Consider the following 17,698-nt stretch of genomic DNA (forward strand, 5'->3'; position numbering starts at 1 on the left):
CCCCACCTCCCGGGCTCAGGGTGCCTCAGAAGCCCCAGTGTAACATGTGTGGTGAGAGGCTGCTTTCTCCTGGGAGAGAAGGAGGCGGATTGCATGGAGAAGAAATGGTATTGAAGATGCTGCAAGTGTCCCCAGGCTAAAGGTCCCCAGTGCACAGCCCTGCGCATCTTCCTGTCCCTTGTGCCTGATTCTGGTTTTGGGAAGTGAAGCGGGAACTGCTCTGAGAACTCCCTCAGCAGGGCTGCGGTGACGCCATGTGTGACGTCCCTGAAAGGGATTGGTGCTCCTAATCGCCTTTGCTAGGGCTCACTGTGTGGGATAAACATACCCTGCCTGCCTCCAAGCGCCAAGGCTAGATCCAGGCTGTAGTGCAGAGGGACCCCGGGATGCCAGGCCACTCCAGAAAGCAGCTGCTGGGTGCCCCTCATTATCAGCCTTCTCATCAGGAAGTCAAGGAAAGCTGTCTTCCCCAAGAGCAGCTCACAGATGCCCTTCTTGCGCGAGGCCTTCCAGCACCGCCTGTGCAGCCAGTGACCCTGGAGAAAGGGCCTGAGCATCTCGCTAGGGCTGAACATGGAAGCTGAGACTCCTAGGTCCCTTGCTTCTCCATTCCCATAGAATTAAAGGTTTATGTGGCTTCAGGGAAGTAACCAGCACTTACGAACATGAGGGGCTGAGCAGGTACTGGACTTGCAGCCAGGACCACCTCTTGGCCGGTGTCTGGCTGGCTAGCTCCAGCTGCTGCTGCCCCTTGGCAACCTGGGCACCTCCCCCAGCAGCAGCCTCCCTGGCAGGCAGCCAGGAGCTTTAATCAGCGGCCAGCGGTGGGGCTCTGACGTCCTTGGATGGAAGAGATGTGGGTGTGGAGACAGCAGCTGTGTTTCTTCTCGCCTGAACAAGCTCTCCCAGTCTTTCCTTCTCCTCCTGCTACTCTTTCAGACATTTTGCAGCGAATGCAAATCTTATGTTTGTTGGTAATGGGCAGACCCAGCTGGAAACAACGTCAGTTTTCCCCAAAACCTGGGCGTGTTCCTGTCTACCCAGTATGCCTGAGTCAGTGTGGCAGGGGTGTGTCTGCCTACACTCTGGCACTGCGCCTGTCTCCCTGGAGAAACCTGCTGTAGGCTCTTTCTGGACACCTGCCCGCTGCTGGGCATGTCCCTTTCTCTTTGCTGTGGTCAGATTCAATATTCCTGGCCCCTCTGCTCTAAAGACTCTTCCTAAATTCTTTCTTTCAGGCTGTGTTTCAGAACATCCTAGATACTGATGGCCTCAGGATGAGACTCAGTAAACATTGGAGGCATCTTAGAAATGGGTTTGAAGTGGACGACGTGACCACTGGGTGGCAGATATCGATGGGGGAGTCAGTGTCTTCTAGCTCTCTCTAGTCTTTCAAATGCTGAGTGGCTGGCTCAGGACCACTGAGCGACTAAGCAGTCATCAGCTCCTCCAGGGCAGGGACCTGAAGAGGTCACACAGGTGGTGGGCATGGTGAAGACAGCTCCTGAGGAAGCCTCATTCTCTTCTCACGCCCTGGTGACAGTGGACCAGGTTTCTCCTCCCCTGCACACTGCCATTCCCCTTCCCCTCCATTTGCTTTACCGGGTGCTCTTCTGCCCTACATCCCTTCCTGTCATCTTGGCCAGGCCCCCCAGTTGCCGTCTCAGACAGCTGGACTCTGGGGTGCAGTGTTGCACTGGACTGCTTTCCTGCCCAACTTCTCGTAAGAGCCCCTCCCCATCCCTTGGCCTGCAATCCAGGGGACCCCTCACCATGCATCCCAGCCTCAGCTCCCCGCCCTGGTTCTTTCCCCCTGTTCAGCAACAGCCTCTGCTTTCTCCTTTAAGGCATCTGTCTCTGCCCACCTTAAGTTGCCATCTCTTCATCTCTTTGGCTGCCCTCAGCTCAACAAACCATTTCTTTTTCTTTTCTTGCAAACAACTGTCTTCTGAACAGCCTTTCCAACCCACCCAGTCACAGCCCTTCTCACCCAGAGGACAAGAGCTAAGACATCAGCCATTGGGCGAGGGCAACACTTCTTGGCTGCCTGCTCCCTGCACCCCACAGTCACCAGCACTCTTTGGTTGCCTAAGGCATCTAGCAGGGGGTCTTGTTTGGCCCCAAGCCCGTCTTCCAGCTCTGGCATGATTATGCTGCCTCTGTCAATCAGCCATGTGTTTGCATAAGCCAAGGTCATCTCATTGAGACTGCAAACCCCATCGGACAGGTGCTTTCCTCTGGAGTGAGGATACAGGTCTCCCCTCTTGCAGCAGGATTTAGTAAGAACACAGAGTTTGGTGCCAGACAGACCTGCATCTTCAACGTTCTTCACTAATGTGTGACTATGGACAGGTCACTCATTCTCTATGACCCCCAGTTTCCCTCGTCTGTAACACAGGGGGTAATAACTACCTGCCTTGTAGAGAGGCTGGGAGGATTGGAAGAGACGATGTAGGTAGAGTAGCTGGCACCTAGTAGGTGATCATTTAAATCCCTTCATTTTCCTCCGTCCCCTACCTCAGTCCTTCATCTCTTAAAAGCATGTGAATTCTAACATGAATTCAGTCATGGCATGATGCATCCCATTGCTGCAGTCAGTCTGTTTCTGGGGTGCATCCTCAGGCCCTAGTTCTCACTGGCGTTACCTTTAGAGAGACCTTGTTGCCTGTGTTCTTTGCTTGTAAATGCATCCGGGTTCGCTGAGCATCTTCAGAACCTCTGAAAGACCCTGTGGTCCCCAGCCAGGTTGTGTTTCTCCTGGGAGCCTGAGGAGTTTGTCGTCTGTGTGCAGTCCTCTGCGCCACCTGCTGGCTGAGCTTGGACATACACCTTCACCTCCTTTGGCCCAGAGAAGACGTTTACCCATCTGCCCATGTCCCTGGCCTGTTTTGCACATCCTCTGTGGAGACCCCAACCCCCTACCTCCCCCACCCAAGCCAGTTTCCTAGCAAGGCAGGACACTAAAAAGTCAAGCTTACACAGACTCCTGCTTGACTTTGCAAGACTGCAAAGACCCGGAGATGGTCATCCCCCACCCATTGGGAGCCTGTGGCGTCTCCATGTTGGTTTGACTACAATCCTGTGAGGCCCCAAAAGGGCTGTGCCCTCTTTTCCACTGATCCCTGTCAACCAGCAACCGATGCTGCCTGTCCCCTGCCCTCCTCTGACATCACGATCCCACAGCCAGTACACACAGCTCAGACACTTTCCCCTGCCTATTCCCCAAACCAGAGGACTAAAGGTAGTGCCTTCCCTTATTCAGCCCGCTCCCCAAGTCTCTTTCACCTCCACTTATGGTCTAGACTCCCTTGCTGCCCCCAGCTGGACACCCAGAATTTCTTCCAAGCAGCAGACTCTCCTCCTTCAGAGTGTCCCCTGCTCTGGTGGGTGACAGCCCTCAGTGGTGCAGGTGGAATCTGCATCTTCCTGATGACCTGAGGACTCCAGCACAGCCCCTGCCTTACAGCAGAGTTGGAAGGGAATCTCAGATCAGCTCCTCCATACGTGGCGCCTTTGGGTAGAACCTGCCGGTCCCTCAGTCACACCTCAGCCACATGAGTAGCCAGCATTGCCTCTCCTGGTGCTTTCTGTCCCTAGATCCCACCTCCTGTCAGTCAAGGCAGTCCCCACCTAAGACCACGGCCTACTTACAGGGGGGCAGCCAGAGAACCCTCACCTCATCCCCTCTTATTAGCCCTGAGGCTCAGGGGAGGTGGGTCCTCCTGCCAAAGCACGCTGCTAGCCTGACCCAGGGCCCACAGTTGGCATGGGTGGATGGTTCAGCTGGTCAGCTGGGAGGTCCTTGATGGATCTGGCCTAGAAAGAGGCAGGGCTGAGCCAACAGGACCACAGGCCTCCCACTGCAAGTTCGTAGCCAGGGGGTCACGGGTGGGTCCCTGACCAGCTACTTGGTTCCCTGCCTTCCTGCACCACCTGCGGTGCCCTTTCCAATTTGAGAGGCATTGTGTGGATAGGGAAGCAGGGCCATGGATTCTTGCCCCAGCTCTGCTACTAACTTGCTGTGTGCTCTAATCTCAGCCATCACTGAGCTTTTCCAGAACCCAGTTTTCCTATCTGAGATAGGAAGGGCTGAATCCCATGACCCCAAGGCCTCTTTCCAGCTCTAGAATTCTGAGAATCTCTTTTCTCACAGGAGCTTCATCTACCCCATCCCCAGCCTCCCCCACCGGCTTCCCTGATAAGGCCCCCATTGTTGATTCTACCTACATACCCTTCCCAGAGGAATGGCTAGAAATAAAAGGCCCCAGAGAAATTCCTTATCTCTTATGAATTGCAAAAGATCTTTACATACACACTCACATGCTTGCAGGGCTGTGTCAGGCTCCCACACCTCCCCTCCCCCAAGAAAGGAGCCTGCCAGCAGCATCTGGCCGTCCCTCCAGCCTGCTCTCTGTTGTTTGAGCACTTTCCCTGGGCAGATGGGAACCCCAAGAGTAACTTTTTAAAAAATGGTCCTGCTTCAGAAAAGGATTTGACCTCTTGGATATGTATCTACATACAATCTTCCTCAAAGTCTTTTCTTGACAAAGTTGTGAGGTCTTTGTAAAATCCACTTGTGAATTACCAGAGCCTTCCACTCAGCAGCACGCTGTTGTCTTCGGCCGGACCTGGGGACCTCTGCTTTTGGCTTCTGGGGCCCCTCCACCTCAGTGCCCCACTCCAAGCATTGAGGCAGGGCCTCAGGCCACTTCTGCACTGCCCTAAAGGGGTGGGGCCTCAGGCCCTTCTGCACTGCTTACCTGTTCACATGGTTTCCCCCTTCCTGTCTCAAGCCTCAGAATGTTCCAACCGAAAATGGCCGAGAAAGGAGGGGCTGAGGTCTTGCCTCTCAATGGCTGAAATTCCCTTTCCCCATTTCTCAGTCCTGAGCATCCACTACTCCAGGAACAAGAGGGTTTTTGAGATCCTTACACTAGCCCCACAGGACACTGGCCACAATAATTGCTCAGCAAAGCCCCAGGGAGGCAGGGGTGGATAGGGAGGGGTGAAGGATCATGACAGAGCCAACACTTACAGACATGACCTCACTTTTAAAGGCTGCAAACCACCTGTGAAGTAGGTCACAGGCTCACTCCCACTAACTGAGTCAGGAAGGTTCTCTGCCTTCCCCCAAATGGAATTCAAGGGACTCTCACTCCACACCTGTCTGACCCAACACCTGGGAAGGGGTGGGCTTCTTATGAGGCCCTCTGCTGGTGGTCCTGGATGGGAGAGCAGGAAGAGGGCTGAGGGAAGGGGCCAGCTCCATCTGAGAGCTCATTGGTGTCTCTGCTCACAGGGCCTTCTAGAAATCCCTGTCCTCCTTCTTCCCTAACCCCAGCCCCTCTTGGTTCCTCCTCCTTGTACCCCTCCAGGGAGTTGGCCAGACTCCTGGGAGCTGAGGAAGGGATGAAAGGATTGTCCCCAAAGCCTCTCCCCCGTCTTCTGTACCCACCTTCATTACACCCCACCTTTCTCACCTGTGTCCGCTCCCCTCTCCCAGAGAGGAAGGGAAGCCCTGCCAAAGCCCAGTTCCTTCATCTCTCACCCTCATTCTTGGCCTTGGCCTTCAGGGTGGAGAGGACAGAATGCATTTTAAATTGTCTCTACAGGAGCAGTCAGGAACGCCAAATAAATCTTTGCATACATTGGAAACCCCCATTTTCCAAAGCCAACCTGTGCCCCGGTCATATAATTTTTTATTGCACTGGCATAGCCTCTGAATGTCCCTGCCAAGGAATGTGGGCCAGGCACCCATTAAGAGGAAACAGAAGAAAGATGGGATTAAGTTGGGAGTCAGCCCTGGCAAAGTCCATCTCTATTTTCAGAGGACAGTTTTCTAAAGGGAGGAAAATGGAATGGAAGTATAGGAAGAAAATGTGGACACAGAGGTCTCTAGCAAAACCAGTCCCAGGAGAGCAGAGCCTGGGTGAGAGGGGCGAACATGGCTGAGAGGGTCTGGCAAGCTTCCCTCCCTATATCTGCCGTGGCTGCCTCTCTGAGACCCAAGGGCAGGGAGAGCACTGATGGTAGCAGGAGCAACAGTGCAGCCCATGTCCCCTCCTCTGGAACCTACTCCTACCCCTCTTGGAGGAAAAGCAGGCCCTCCCCAGATGCATACCCAAGTCAGAGTGCAGGACCCACAGAAGGACCCCAATCTAGGCTTCCAGTCCCATCCCTGCCTCTCCTGCTCTTCCTCCCTGCTACGGTGATCCAGGCAGTGCTTTTGGGCCTCCAGATCCTTATGGTCAATGCTGGCTCATTGCAAACAGTCTAGGGTCCAAAGGCTGCCAGATGCATAGAGAGAAGAGTGGCCTGGCCACAACCCTCAGGGGCCACTAAGGTGGGAAAAGATGAACACCATAAAGATGGGATAAAAGCTCAGGTCTGTCCATTTTGGGAGTGCATGTTCCAAACCGCCTCCTATACCTGTTAACCTTGTTGTTACCAGGAAATGCGGAGTCCTCAATTCTTGGTCTTACTTGGAAGAATTCAGCCAAGAGACCAAGTAGCAATGTAAGCAAAAGGTTTATGAAGGAAAATAAAGAGCAGCGATTTTATTTGTTTATTTATTTATTTATTTATTTTGTGACAGAGTCTCACTCTGTCTCCCAGGCTGGACTGCAGTGGTGTGATCTCGGCTCACTGACTGCAACCTCTGCCTCCCGGGTTCAAGTGATTCTCCTGCCTCAGCCTCCCAAGTAGCTGGGACTACAGGCACGTGCCACAACGCCCAGCTAATTTATTGTATTTTTAGTAGAGACGGGGTTTCACTGTGTTAGCCAGGATGGTCTCCATCTCCTGACCTCGTGATCCACCTGCCTCGGCCTCCCAAAGTGCTGGGATTACAGGCGTGAGCCACTGCGCCCGGCCTGGGAGTTTATTGAAGTAGACTCCAAGAGAGGAACCAGCGGGTCTGCTTGGGAAGCAGCAGTATTCAGAGCAAGAGTGAGGTAGCAGCAGAGACAGTACACTCTGAAAGATGAGGCAGAGCAGGCTGCTCAGAAGATGACCCAGCAACTCGAGAGTTCTGCCTTGCGGTTTTTAAGTTCCTCCACACACTCTTTAAGTTCCTGCCTCTGTCTCAAGTCTCTCCCTTTGTCTAATTCCCTGCCTCTGTCTTATGTCTCCATCTTTTCGCCCCACCTAGTTCCTGCCCCAGGTTTGTGGGACTCCCCCTTACTGTCTGCTGATGAACCTGCAGGGGCGGGTGTCGGATATGAATCCTACTGAATGGTGACGTTGCTAATTACTGCCACTCCAGGAAGGGTGTATATTGGTATTTATTGCACCTGCATATCTCGTAGGAATTTCTCCTTTGCCTTCTTTCCCTCCTTAGCGTGCAGCTGGCTACATTCCCACAGGTTAACTGCAGAGTGAGTGGTGACTGGGCGTCTTAAGGGGTATCTTGGGGCATTCCTTCCTGCATAGATATTTCCCCTCCTCTCTGCTCATATCTAGCGTGAATGTTTTGGGTGGTCTCCGGGGTGTGAGACTTTCCAGACCTCCCTTTCTCAGGGGCTCCCCCTCCTACTCATATCTATCTGCCTACTCTGACAGTATAACCTTGGGCAAGTCATTGACCTCTCTGAGCATTGGTTTTCTCATTATAGACCGAAAGTGTTAGACTAGGTCCGTGGTTTCCAAACTTTCCCAGCCACAAACCCCTTTCTTTAAATGAAATCTCACTGGAATCCTAACATGTAACCTGTTTACTGAACGGTCCTAATTTGATGAGATACAAACATGACCAGTTTTATCTTTCTTGCAACCACTGCCTTCCAGCGTCTCCATCGAGTCCCCCTTCCCATTCCTAAGGCCACCTCAGGCAGACCCTGGTCACTTTCAGTGGATAAAAAGTCTACTCAGTTGTTTCAGTTTAAAGCTTCAATCTGATGTCCAACATGGGGCCCACATCCTCCCATCCTCCATCCCCTGTTTCGGGTTTGCCCCATGGTCTGAAGAACCAGACCAGGGAGAACATGGTTTGCTCTCTCCTGGCTCCTTCCCGCTCCTCCCCTGCACTCTTCTGGACCTCTGTCTTCAGTTGTTGGGGCCGGGAGGAGGGAAGAGAAAAAGGACTTCCTTTTCTTACCTCCTGGCTAAAGATGTCCTTGGTGCTTCAGGCATCCAGCTGCTTGGGGGCCTTCCTACCTCTTGCTGAAAGGTGTTTAGCAGTCAGGTCTTTGGGACTGGGTCCTGGCCAGATGGCTCCAGCAAGGCTGCCTTCCTTGGTGCTCACTTGGCACGGAGGAGATCCACCCGTTCTTGTCCCACCTGGCAATGGGAAGCCGCTCCCTGCTGCCCCAACAGGCAAAAGGGCAGATCAGCAAGGTCTAGCATAAGGAGACACCCAGCCAGGGAATGGCAGGTCAGCTTCCCTTCTCGTGGGCACCTGTACATCATACAGTGAGTGGCACCATTGGAGGCCCCGCCCTTGACTTGGGCAGGGGCCAGGGATCCCCAAGTCTCCACAGGGAGGTGCAGGGAGGTAAAGACCACAGAAGTTCCCCAAGGCAGTGCCTCCTTCCGAGGGGAATTCTCAGCTGCTGCGCATTAGGTCCCATGAAATGCTCAGTAAGAAATACCAATGTGCCGACCCCCAGGCCAGTTAACTCAGCATCTTGAGATGGAGCCTGAGAGTGTTTCTTTTAAAAGCCCCTGAGGTGATTGCGGAAGGCAGCCAGGCTTAGGAACCACTGCCCTGTCCAAAAAGTTCTCACCCAATGATGGAGAGAGGACCTGTTAGACCTGTTGGCCAGGGAGGGTCTGGGTTCTCCCTTTGTAAGGTGGCGGGGGCAGACTTAGGACCTGGTACCCTTAGTTTTAGGGCTTTAGGCACAATTTGAAGGTACCAGAAAAGTTCCCATTCAACATTCTACTATAAGTGGTTGTCGAACTTGTCTTAGCAGCAGAATTTTCCTCATATGAGTGTCTGGCTGCAGCAAGGGGAGGGGCCAGAGCTTTGCCAGCAGCATTGGAACCTGCCCTCCCTCACACCCCTTTAATGAAATAATCACTCAGGCCTCTTTGGCTCACTCTAAGAACCTTCCATTGCTATGTTACATTGGAGTGAGGGGGCCACCGTGCAGCTCTCTGAAGGAAGAATGGGATGGAAATGGAGCCAGAAGCACAGGCAGAGTAGAGAAGCAAGTGGGCACCCATAGCAGGTTGTGGGAGAACCAGGGTGAGCCAGGAGGTGGGAGTAGAAAGGAAGTAGGCTTGGGGGTGTGGGGAGGGGGGCTGCTGACCTCCCAGTTTTGCTGAGAACAGCCATCTCTAGGCCAGAGCCCCCAGAAAGGTGTGCTCCTCCCTATGCCCTGAGCAGGGGGAAGAAGAGGGAACGTGGCCTCAGAACCTGCAGCAGCCACCACCGCCAGGGCAGCACGAGGATGGGCAGAAATCTGCTGGGGACGAGAGACCCACCACGGAGCCCCTCTTTAAGGTCCTAGATACGCCTCTGAGCGAGGGCGATGAGCCTGCAACGCTGCTTGCCCCGCGGGACCATGGGCACAGTGTGCAGATGGAAGGCTACCTGGGCCGCAAGCACGACCTGGAGGGGCCCAACAAGAAGGCTTCCAACAGGTGAGTGCGGGAGAGGCTGCTGGCTGAGGGGAGGTTGGACAGCTCCCAGGGATCTCCCTGCCAGCAGAGCCTCTGCCTCGGCCTGTGACAGCTCCTGGGCACCCCCTCTGGGCCAGCCCAAGTAGCCATGATGGGAAAGCCCATCTCCAGTTCTGGTCCTGAGTTTAAATCTTATGTCTTCATGCAAGTTACTCAACCTCTTTAAATCGGTTTCCCCATTTGGAAGGAGAGGATGATGAGAACAGTATGTCTTTTCACTACAGATACTGTTCCTGGCACACAGTAGGTGAACACACTTGGTGAACACTAGCTATTATTATCCTATTATCCCAGGGCTAGGGGTAGGTAGCTCTAAAGGTTAGGCAGGTCTTGGCACTAACAACGTCCTTGTTCGAGCCCCACTTTTTACCATTCTAGGCCTCAGTGTCCTCAGCTGTAAAATGGGAGTGATGGGGATAGGGCATGGCCTATTGCCTCCCAGAAGTCCCTTCCAGTGCTGTCATTTGGTGACTCTATGACCCCAAGGAAGTGACTCAAAGGTTGTGTCCTTTCCTGACCCTGAAACAGTCATGCCCTTGGGTTTGGTCTATCTAGGGCTGTCTCTGTCTGGGGCCCCTGGGGGCCTCCTCTTTCTAGCAACCGTCCAGGGTCCCAGGAAAATAGGGCAGCACCAGGAGGTTGAAGCCAGCCGTATTCCCAGGGACAGCTGGCAGCATGAGCATGCAGGGTGTATCTGGGGGACTCACGAAAGGGATTCCAAATTCCAAAAAGGAACCATTTGGGGGCCCAGTTGCCCTGAAAAGGTTTATTTATTGCTTAAATGGACAGTCTGCCCGGAAAAGAGAAACTAACATTTACTGAGCACCTACTATATGCTAGGCATTATGTTAGGACTGATAACATCTTCGAAACAATCCTGTGACATTGATGTTTCTCTTTTCCGTGGGGAAAACAGAGTCTCAGAAAGGTTAAGTCATTTGTTCAAGGCAAGCTCTTTCTCCAAAGACCCAGTTCCTTCTTCGTAACTGCCTTTCTGCTAGAGGAAAGATCCCTGAGCGGGAAGTGAGAAATGGGGCTTCGTAAAATGGCTTTTCAGCCAGCTTTGCATGGGCAGTTTCTCTCTCTGACCTTCCATAACTTCCTCCCTCTGTGCTCTACTAGTTTCCCCACCTTCCTGCCCTCAAAAGTAAGGGGGGAGAAGAGGGACAGGAGAAAAGGGGGACAGAGGAGGATGAAGAGGAGGAGGAAACAGAGTCTGTTGCTGTAGAAATGCAGCAACATGCTTCCCATGTGTGAATGAAGAGGCTCGGGCCAGCCCACCTCTTCAGTTATGAATTTGATGCTCTCACCAAACATGCCAGTCGACATGAGCCCTATTTGGTTTTTTTGTTTGTTCGTTTTTTGTTTTTTTTAGACAGAGTCTCACTCTGTCACCCCGGCTCGAGTGAAGTGGCTCAATATTGGCTCACTGCAACTCCCGCCTCCCGGGTTCAAGTGATTCTTCTGCCACAGCCTCCTGAGTAGCGGGGATTACAGGCATGTGCCACTACACCTGGCTAATTTGTATTTTTGTTTTGTTTTGTTTTGGGTTTTTTTTGGGTATTTTTAGTAGAGACAGGGTTTTACCATGTTGGTCAGGCTGGTCTCGAACTCATGACCTCGTGATCCACCCACCTCAGCCTTCCAAAGTGCTGGGATTATAGGCGTGAGCCACCATGCCTGGCTGACATGAGCCCTATTTGTAAAATTTGCTCCTTTAAAAAGTTTAGTATGCTTGGCACATCTCATCAAAACAAAAAACAATCACCAACACAAAAACCTGTTCATTCCTTCACAGTTCTGTAGTGAGAATCAAATACGCTAATGGATGTAGAAATACTTCAAAAGTTAATTTTTTACTGTTGGTCTTAAAACGTAATAGTTCCACTTCTGTAAGTGTACTTCAGGGTAAGATCAGAATTACAGGCACAGATTTATGTGTAAGAATGTTCATCACATCGCTATTTAAATTATGGGCAAATTTTCCAGTATTATAAGGTTCATCAATAAAGGGATTGTGATAGGCTTCCACATAGCTATTCAAAATTATTTTAAGAAATATTTGAGGATATGGGCCAGGCGTGGTGGCTCAGGACTGTAATCCCAGCACGGTGGGAGGCCGAGGCAGGTGGATCACCTGAGGTCAGGAGTTCAAAACCAGCCTGGCCAATGTGGTGAAACCCCATCTCTACTAAAAATACAAAAATTAGCCGTGGCTTGTGCCTGTAGTCCCAGCTACTCGGGAGGCTGAGGCAAGAAAATCGCTTGAACCTGGGAGGGATAGGTTGCAGTGAGCTGAGATCGGGCTACTGCATTCCAGCCTGATAGAGGCTCAGCCTAAAAATATTATATAATATATAAATATTATATATGTTATATATTATCTTATATATGTTATATATTATTATATATTATATATGGTATATATTATATTTATATATTATATATAACATTTATATATTATATTACATTTATAATATACACATAGTACATATATAACATGTATATATACATATATACATGTTATACATGTGTATGTGCATACATATATGTATATATACATACACATATGTATATATACACACATATATAACATATATATTTAATATATATTTATATATTATATATAAATTTTTTATATATATATATTTTTGACACGGAGTCTCATCTCTGTCACCCAGGCTGAAGTGTAGTGTCGGGATCTCAGCTCACTGCAACCTCCACCTCCCGGGTTCAAGCGATTCTCCTGTCTCAGTCTCCTGAGTAGCCGGGACTGCAGGCATGCACCAGCAAGCCCGGCTAATTTTTGTATTTTCAGTAGAGACGGGGTTTTACAATGTTTGCCAGGCTGGTCTCGAACTCCTGACCTCAGGCAATCCACCCGCCTTGGCCTCCCAAAGTGCTGGGATTACAAGTGTGAGCCATCGTGCCCGGCAAAAAAAGAAATATTTGAGGATATGGAGAAATACTCATGATTTAGTGTTATGCTTAGAAACAGGATATAAAATTGAATATATACATAACCAAGTTTTAGCTACCTGTGAATAGTAAAAAAAAAAAAAAAAAAAAAAAAAGTGAAAATGTGAAGACTAGAAGGAACACATAAAATGTTAATAATAGCTATTTTTTTTGTAATGAAATTACATGCAGATGATTTTTTAACAATAAAATATGTTACTATGTATCAGAACAAACATGCTGTAATTTTGTTTTAATGGTGAAGCTATAGGAATTGACACCAGAGATGCCGTATCAGGATGCGGGTGACCTGCCTGTCTGCATCTTTGCAGGTCCTGGAACAACCTGTACTGTGTGCTCAGGAACAGTGAGTTAACCTTCTACAAGGATGCCAAGAACCTGGCCCTGGGGATGCCCTACCATGGGGAGGAACCCCTGGCCCTGAGACATGCCATCTGTGAGATTGCTGCCAACTACAAAAAGAAGAAGCATGTCTTTAAACTGAGGTGAGGCCTTCCTGGCCTTTGAAAGTTCAGGTTGATGGCTTGATTGGGCATTAGTGGCAGGGCAGAGGCCCTCTGTATGGGACCAGCTCCATGCCTGAGCTACTCCTCAGGGGTTTTTCAAATCAAAGAGGCTGATGGTCCAGACTTTGACCTCAGAAAGTGCTGGGCTGCCTGAGAGGGTTCTGGATGTTCGGCTCAGGGAATTGTGGCAGAGGCTGGGCCAGCCCTCTGCCCAGCGCCCCCTCCAAAGGTGTCTCCATGACAGGAAACCCTTTGTCCTCCTAGGCTGAGTAATGGCAGCGAGTGGCTCTTCCATGGCAAGGACGAGGTAAGCGCGGGCAGTCTAGCCCAGACCTGGCTAACAAAGGGGTAGGTGGAGGACCCCAGGCCGCTTGCCCTGGAGGCCCCCTCAGAAGGGGCAGTCCCAAGAGCCCCCCATTGTTGCCTGGCCCGCGAGGTGGGGGCTGTGGGCCTCCAGACTCCACCGTGACCCTCTGCCCCGCAGGAGGAGATGCTGTCCTGGCTGCAGGGCGTGAGCACCGCCATCAACGAGTCCCAGAGCATCCGCGTCAAGGCGCAGAGCCTGCCCCTGCCCTCCCTCTCCGGCCCCGACCCCAGCCTTGGCAAGAAGGACAAGGAGAAGAGATTCAGCTTCTTCCCCAAAAAGAAGTAGCGGCCGGAGGCCCCCGCGGGTGGGGCTGGCGGGCGCGGCGGAGTCGCAGAGACCGGGCGCCCCGGGCCTTGGCCTCCTCTTGCCGCCGCCCGCCTGTCGAATCGAGTCGAGTCGCGGGCCGGGCCCCCGGGCCCCACGCTGCACTGCAAAAGCTGCCTTCGCCCGCGCGTCCTGGGCCGACGCCCCCTCCATGCCCTCGCCCGCGCCGGGTCTGCTCCGGGGACAGGGGCTCCCAGCTCCTCTGGCGCCCTCGGGGCCTCCAGGCCTGGGGGCAGGAAACGGTTCTCTGAGGCACACGCCTTCCTCTCCCACCCTCCTCCTGAGCCGAGGGTGCGCAGGCCCCTTACCCCCAACCAAACAAAAAAAAAGAAAAAAAAAAAAAGAGCTGGAGAAGGCTGATGGGGTTCCTCAAACGCTGCCCGTTCCTAAAGCAAGTCTTGCTTGGGGTCACCTCCCACCTGGTGGCAGCCAGGGAAAGGGGAAAGGAGGAGGGCACTGGAAATGCATGGCCAGCCACCTAGGGGCATGAGGAAGGAGCCTTCAGGTGGCCCACAAAGCCCTAGCTCTGGGTCAGGGGCTGTCGGGGGCTGAGGGGACCAGACTGGGTGCAGGGCCTTGGGTGCTGCCAACCTCCTCCCCGCTGGGCTTCCGCAGAACTGGAACGCTCACCTCAGGGGCCACCACATCCCTCCTCTCTGCTTCTCCCCCCAGATCAAAAGGCACCCTCCACGGTTGGCAGGGCCTGGCTGAGTGCCTCCAGCACCCTTGTGCCACCACAGGCAGTCCCAGGAGGGGCAGCAAGGTCAGACCATTCCTCATTGAAAACTGTGGCTAGGGCACAGGGCTGTGATCTGAAGGAGTAGGTCACAACACTGCCTAAGGCTGTCCCTCTCAATGCTAGGACCCTCCCCCCACTCCCAGTGGCAGCCAAACCAGCAATATCCGACAGACGTAGGCCCCCTAGGGGACAGTGTGGGCCCCCAAATACGAGATGGATACCCGTGCACCTGCAGTGAAGCATCCCAAAGCCAAATGTCCAGTTGCATCCTGTCTGCAGCTGGGACTTCGGAAGGTACGGCTGGGCAGACAACAAAGTTGATCACCTGTCGTCTCGGGGTGGCAGATGCAGCCATGCCTTGGCATCACCACCCGTGACAACTACCCCTGCACAGTTGGGACAGATGTCGGGGCCACAGCCGTGAAGGTGTGGTACCCCTTGATCAGCTTCTCCAGAAGGTCTTGGCCCCAGGTCTTGGGTGGGGGGTGGCGGGGAGTGTCACATGAGTACGGAGGTCAAATATCTACCACCTTCCAGCCCTGAGCGCCAGAAGTTCTGCAACCTACGTCTTCAGGAATGGCCTTCCCCTTGCTGCCCAGGTCATACTTCTGGAGGGAGAGAAAAGTCACTCCACAAGGATTTTCCCACCACTCTACTCTGAAAGCAACACAGTTCTGGCCCAGTATCTAACTAGGGTTAGGTCCAAGAGAGGAGTCAAGCAGGTGGGGTGCGGGTGGCAGCATTCTCCCCCAGGGAAACCATAGAAGTCCCCAGGGCCTGCAGGCAGTTTCTATCACTTTCCCTGTGTGAAGGACCTTAGTTCCATGGAGATGAAGGAGGTGAGGTTCAGGTAGAAGCCACAGGGGCAGGCATCCAGAATGAGGCCCCCTGAGGAACCCTGAGTGCTGACCAGTGCCAGCAGAAATCAGTCCCACCCTGTGGCTCTGACACTGTCAGGGAGACACCAACTGCAGCAGGCAGGAGCTACAGGAAGGAAGACGTCATCCAATGGAGCCTGATATCCCCAGGTTCCCGCCCTGGTGGGCAAGGTCTTCATTTGGCTTCAGTGCATATGATCCTATACAGGGAACCTAGTGTGTACCACTCACCAGCCTCTTTCTGTATCTGGGGAAACCAAGGCAGTGAGATGACTGCACTCACCTAGCAATAAAGTAGGCCTTTGGTGCACTTGCGGGCATGTCCTCTGGGGCAGAAAGCAGGTTTCTTGCTGAAGGGCAGATGGTGGCAAGCATCTCCCTCAACTGTTTCCCTCGGCCAGTCTTTAGGGAGCCAAGGGACAAGGGCCCACCCTCCCCCTTCCACGTGTGCCAAATCAGCACCTGAAGTGAGTCATTTCCAGCAAGCAACTCCACAGACCCAAGAAAAGGACTCCAGTGGAAGAGCTAGCATCTCACCACCCCAGGTCCCCCGGGCTGGTCCAGGGCAGCCAGCTGCATGTGACCATTCTGTTGCCAGCTCCCCACACATCCCTCCTGTCACCCAGGCCCCAAGACATTCGACCAACTGGACTGAAACCGCAGGCATCCAGCTTTGGGAGGCCCTGTGCAACACAGGGCTAAGCTCTCCCAGTACCCTGGCAAGGTCTTTTTTTTTCTCTCCTTATTCTACTTTACAGTCTTTTCTTTGACAGTATTCCTAAACTAGGTTGACACAGCTCCAGTCCACACCAGCATACCAGGCTTCCTCCCCAGGGCAGTTTAGAGGAAGCTCCTTCCGGGCACGGGCAGGCGGTCCTCCTTCCCTCTCCTTCCCCTTTGTCCCGGCCTCAACTGACTGGCTATGGGAGGTGTGGAGGGTCCTTGGGCTTTCCTCCCCAACCTGGCCTCCACTAGCACCCCTAACAGGAGGCCCGTGGAAGGCTCAGCCTCTCCTCCACATCCCTCCTCCTTCCTGCCTATCGGAGGCAACCAGGGTCCCCAAGGCCGACCCTGAATCCTCTTCCTTCCTTCATGGGAGGGGGGCAGGAATCCAGAGGAGGACGAAGCCAGTGGGACCACATGGCTTGGTGGCTTGGACAAACAAGCTCAGGGAGGAAACGAGGAGGCGGTGGCTGCAGAGGAATGCAACCCTGTTGGGCACAGACCATGCAATCTGGGGCTGGCCCTGGGGCCAGCTGGGTCCTGTCCTCCACCTGCTCAACCGTGCTTCCACCAACCAGAGGAATCCCATTTACTAGTTTTTCTAATAAATCAATAATGCCCCATATTTCTCTCAGTTTCTTATTTGACTAGCCTCCTCTCCCTTTGAACTGGGTCTAAGAGGGCTGGCACCATGGAGACAGAGGGACAGCCAGACTCTCCAGCTTGTCCCTGGGAGCCTTATGGGGACGACTGCAAGCCCCCAGGTCCTGGGCTTCACCACAAACTCCGAGAAAAGCTTGCTCATTCATGCATTTGATCAACTTGAAGGCCTGCTGTAGGGCAAAATCATTTCCGAGCAATGATCAGTCCAGGCCCCTCCCCACAGAACTCAGCACGGATCTCAGCACTCCTGGACCACAGAATCATCAGAATCTCTAAGCCTGGGATTCACCTCCAGAGGGCGGTTTCTGTTGGTCTAGGGAGATGGAATGTAAGCACCGTTTCCAAAAGGCTCCTCAGATGATTCCAATGGGCAGCCAGTGAGAACCACCGACCTGGTGCAAGGTTCCCAGGCATACCTAGATGGCTGTGTAAGGACTGCCTGGAGAAGGGGTTAACTACAACTTCCTGGGCCCCACCCTCTGAAGAGCCCCAGTTGGGTTCTTTTTTTTTTTTTTTTTGAGACAGAGTCTCACGCTGTCGCCCAGGCTGGAGTGCAGTGGCCGGATCTCAGCTCACTGCAAGCTCCGCTTCCCGGGTTCACGCCATTCTCCGGCCTCAGCCTCCCGAGTAGCTGGGACTACAGGCGCTGCCACCTCGCCCAGCTATTTTTTGTATTTCTTAGTAGAGACGGGGTTTCACCGTGTTAGCCAGGATGGTCTCGATCTCCTGACCTCGTGATCCGCCCATCTCGGCCTCCCAACGTGCTGGGATTACAGGCTTGAGCCACCGCGCCCGGCCCCAGTTGGGTTCTTTAAGGGAAGATCAGAGGCTAGTGACAACCTCTCTTGAGCAGAAACAGCGAAGGGCAGAGGTAGCCCCTGGTCTGGCAGCTGCC

The 17,698-nt window shown here is 53.0% G+C and overlaps 1 protein-coding gene across 2 annotated transcripts in view; it reads left to right on the forward strand.

The window, feature by feature from the left end:
- Window positions 1-16,765, forward strand: part of SPTB (spectrin beta, erythrocytic) — a 136,352-nt gene extending 119,587 nt beyond the window's left edge. For both annotated transcript variants that reach the window (XM_009211736.4, XM_003901929.5), the window contains exons 33-36: window positions 9,329-9,585; window positions 12,915-13,088; window positions 13,374-13,416; window positions 13,594-16,765. In XM_009211736.4, the coding sequence (XP_009210000.2) occupies window positions 9,329-9,585; window positions 12,915-13,088; window positions 13,374-13,416; window positions 13,594-13,761 (642 nt within the window). In that variant the 3' untranslated portion in view covers window positions 13,762-16,765. The remainder of the gene's footprint in view (window positions 1-9,328; window positions 9,586-12,914; window positions 13,089-13,373; window positions 13,417-13,593) is intronic.
- Window positions 16,766-17,698: the final 933 nt, after the last annotated feature.

This window comes from Papio anubis, chromosome 7 (genome assembly GCF_008728515.1).
Source record: "Papio anubis isolate 15944 chromosome 7, Panubis1.0, whole genome shotgun sequence".
Lineage (NCBI taxonomy): Eukaryota > Metazoa > Chordata > Mammalia > Primates > Cercopithecidae > Papio > Papio anubis.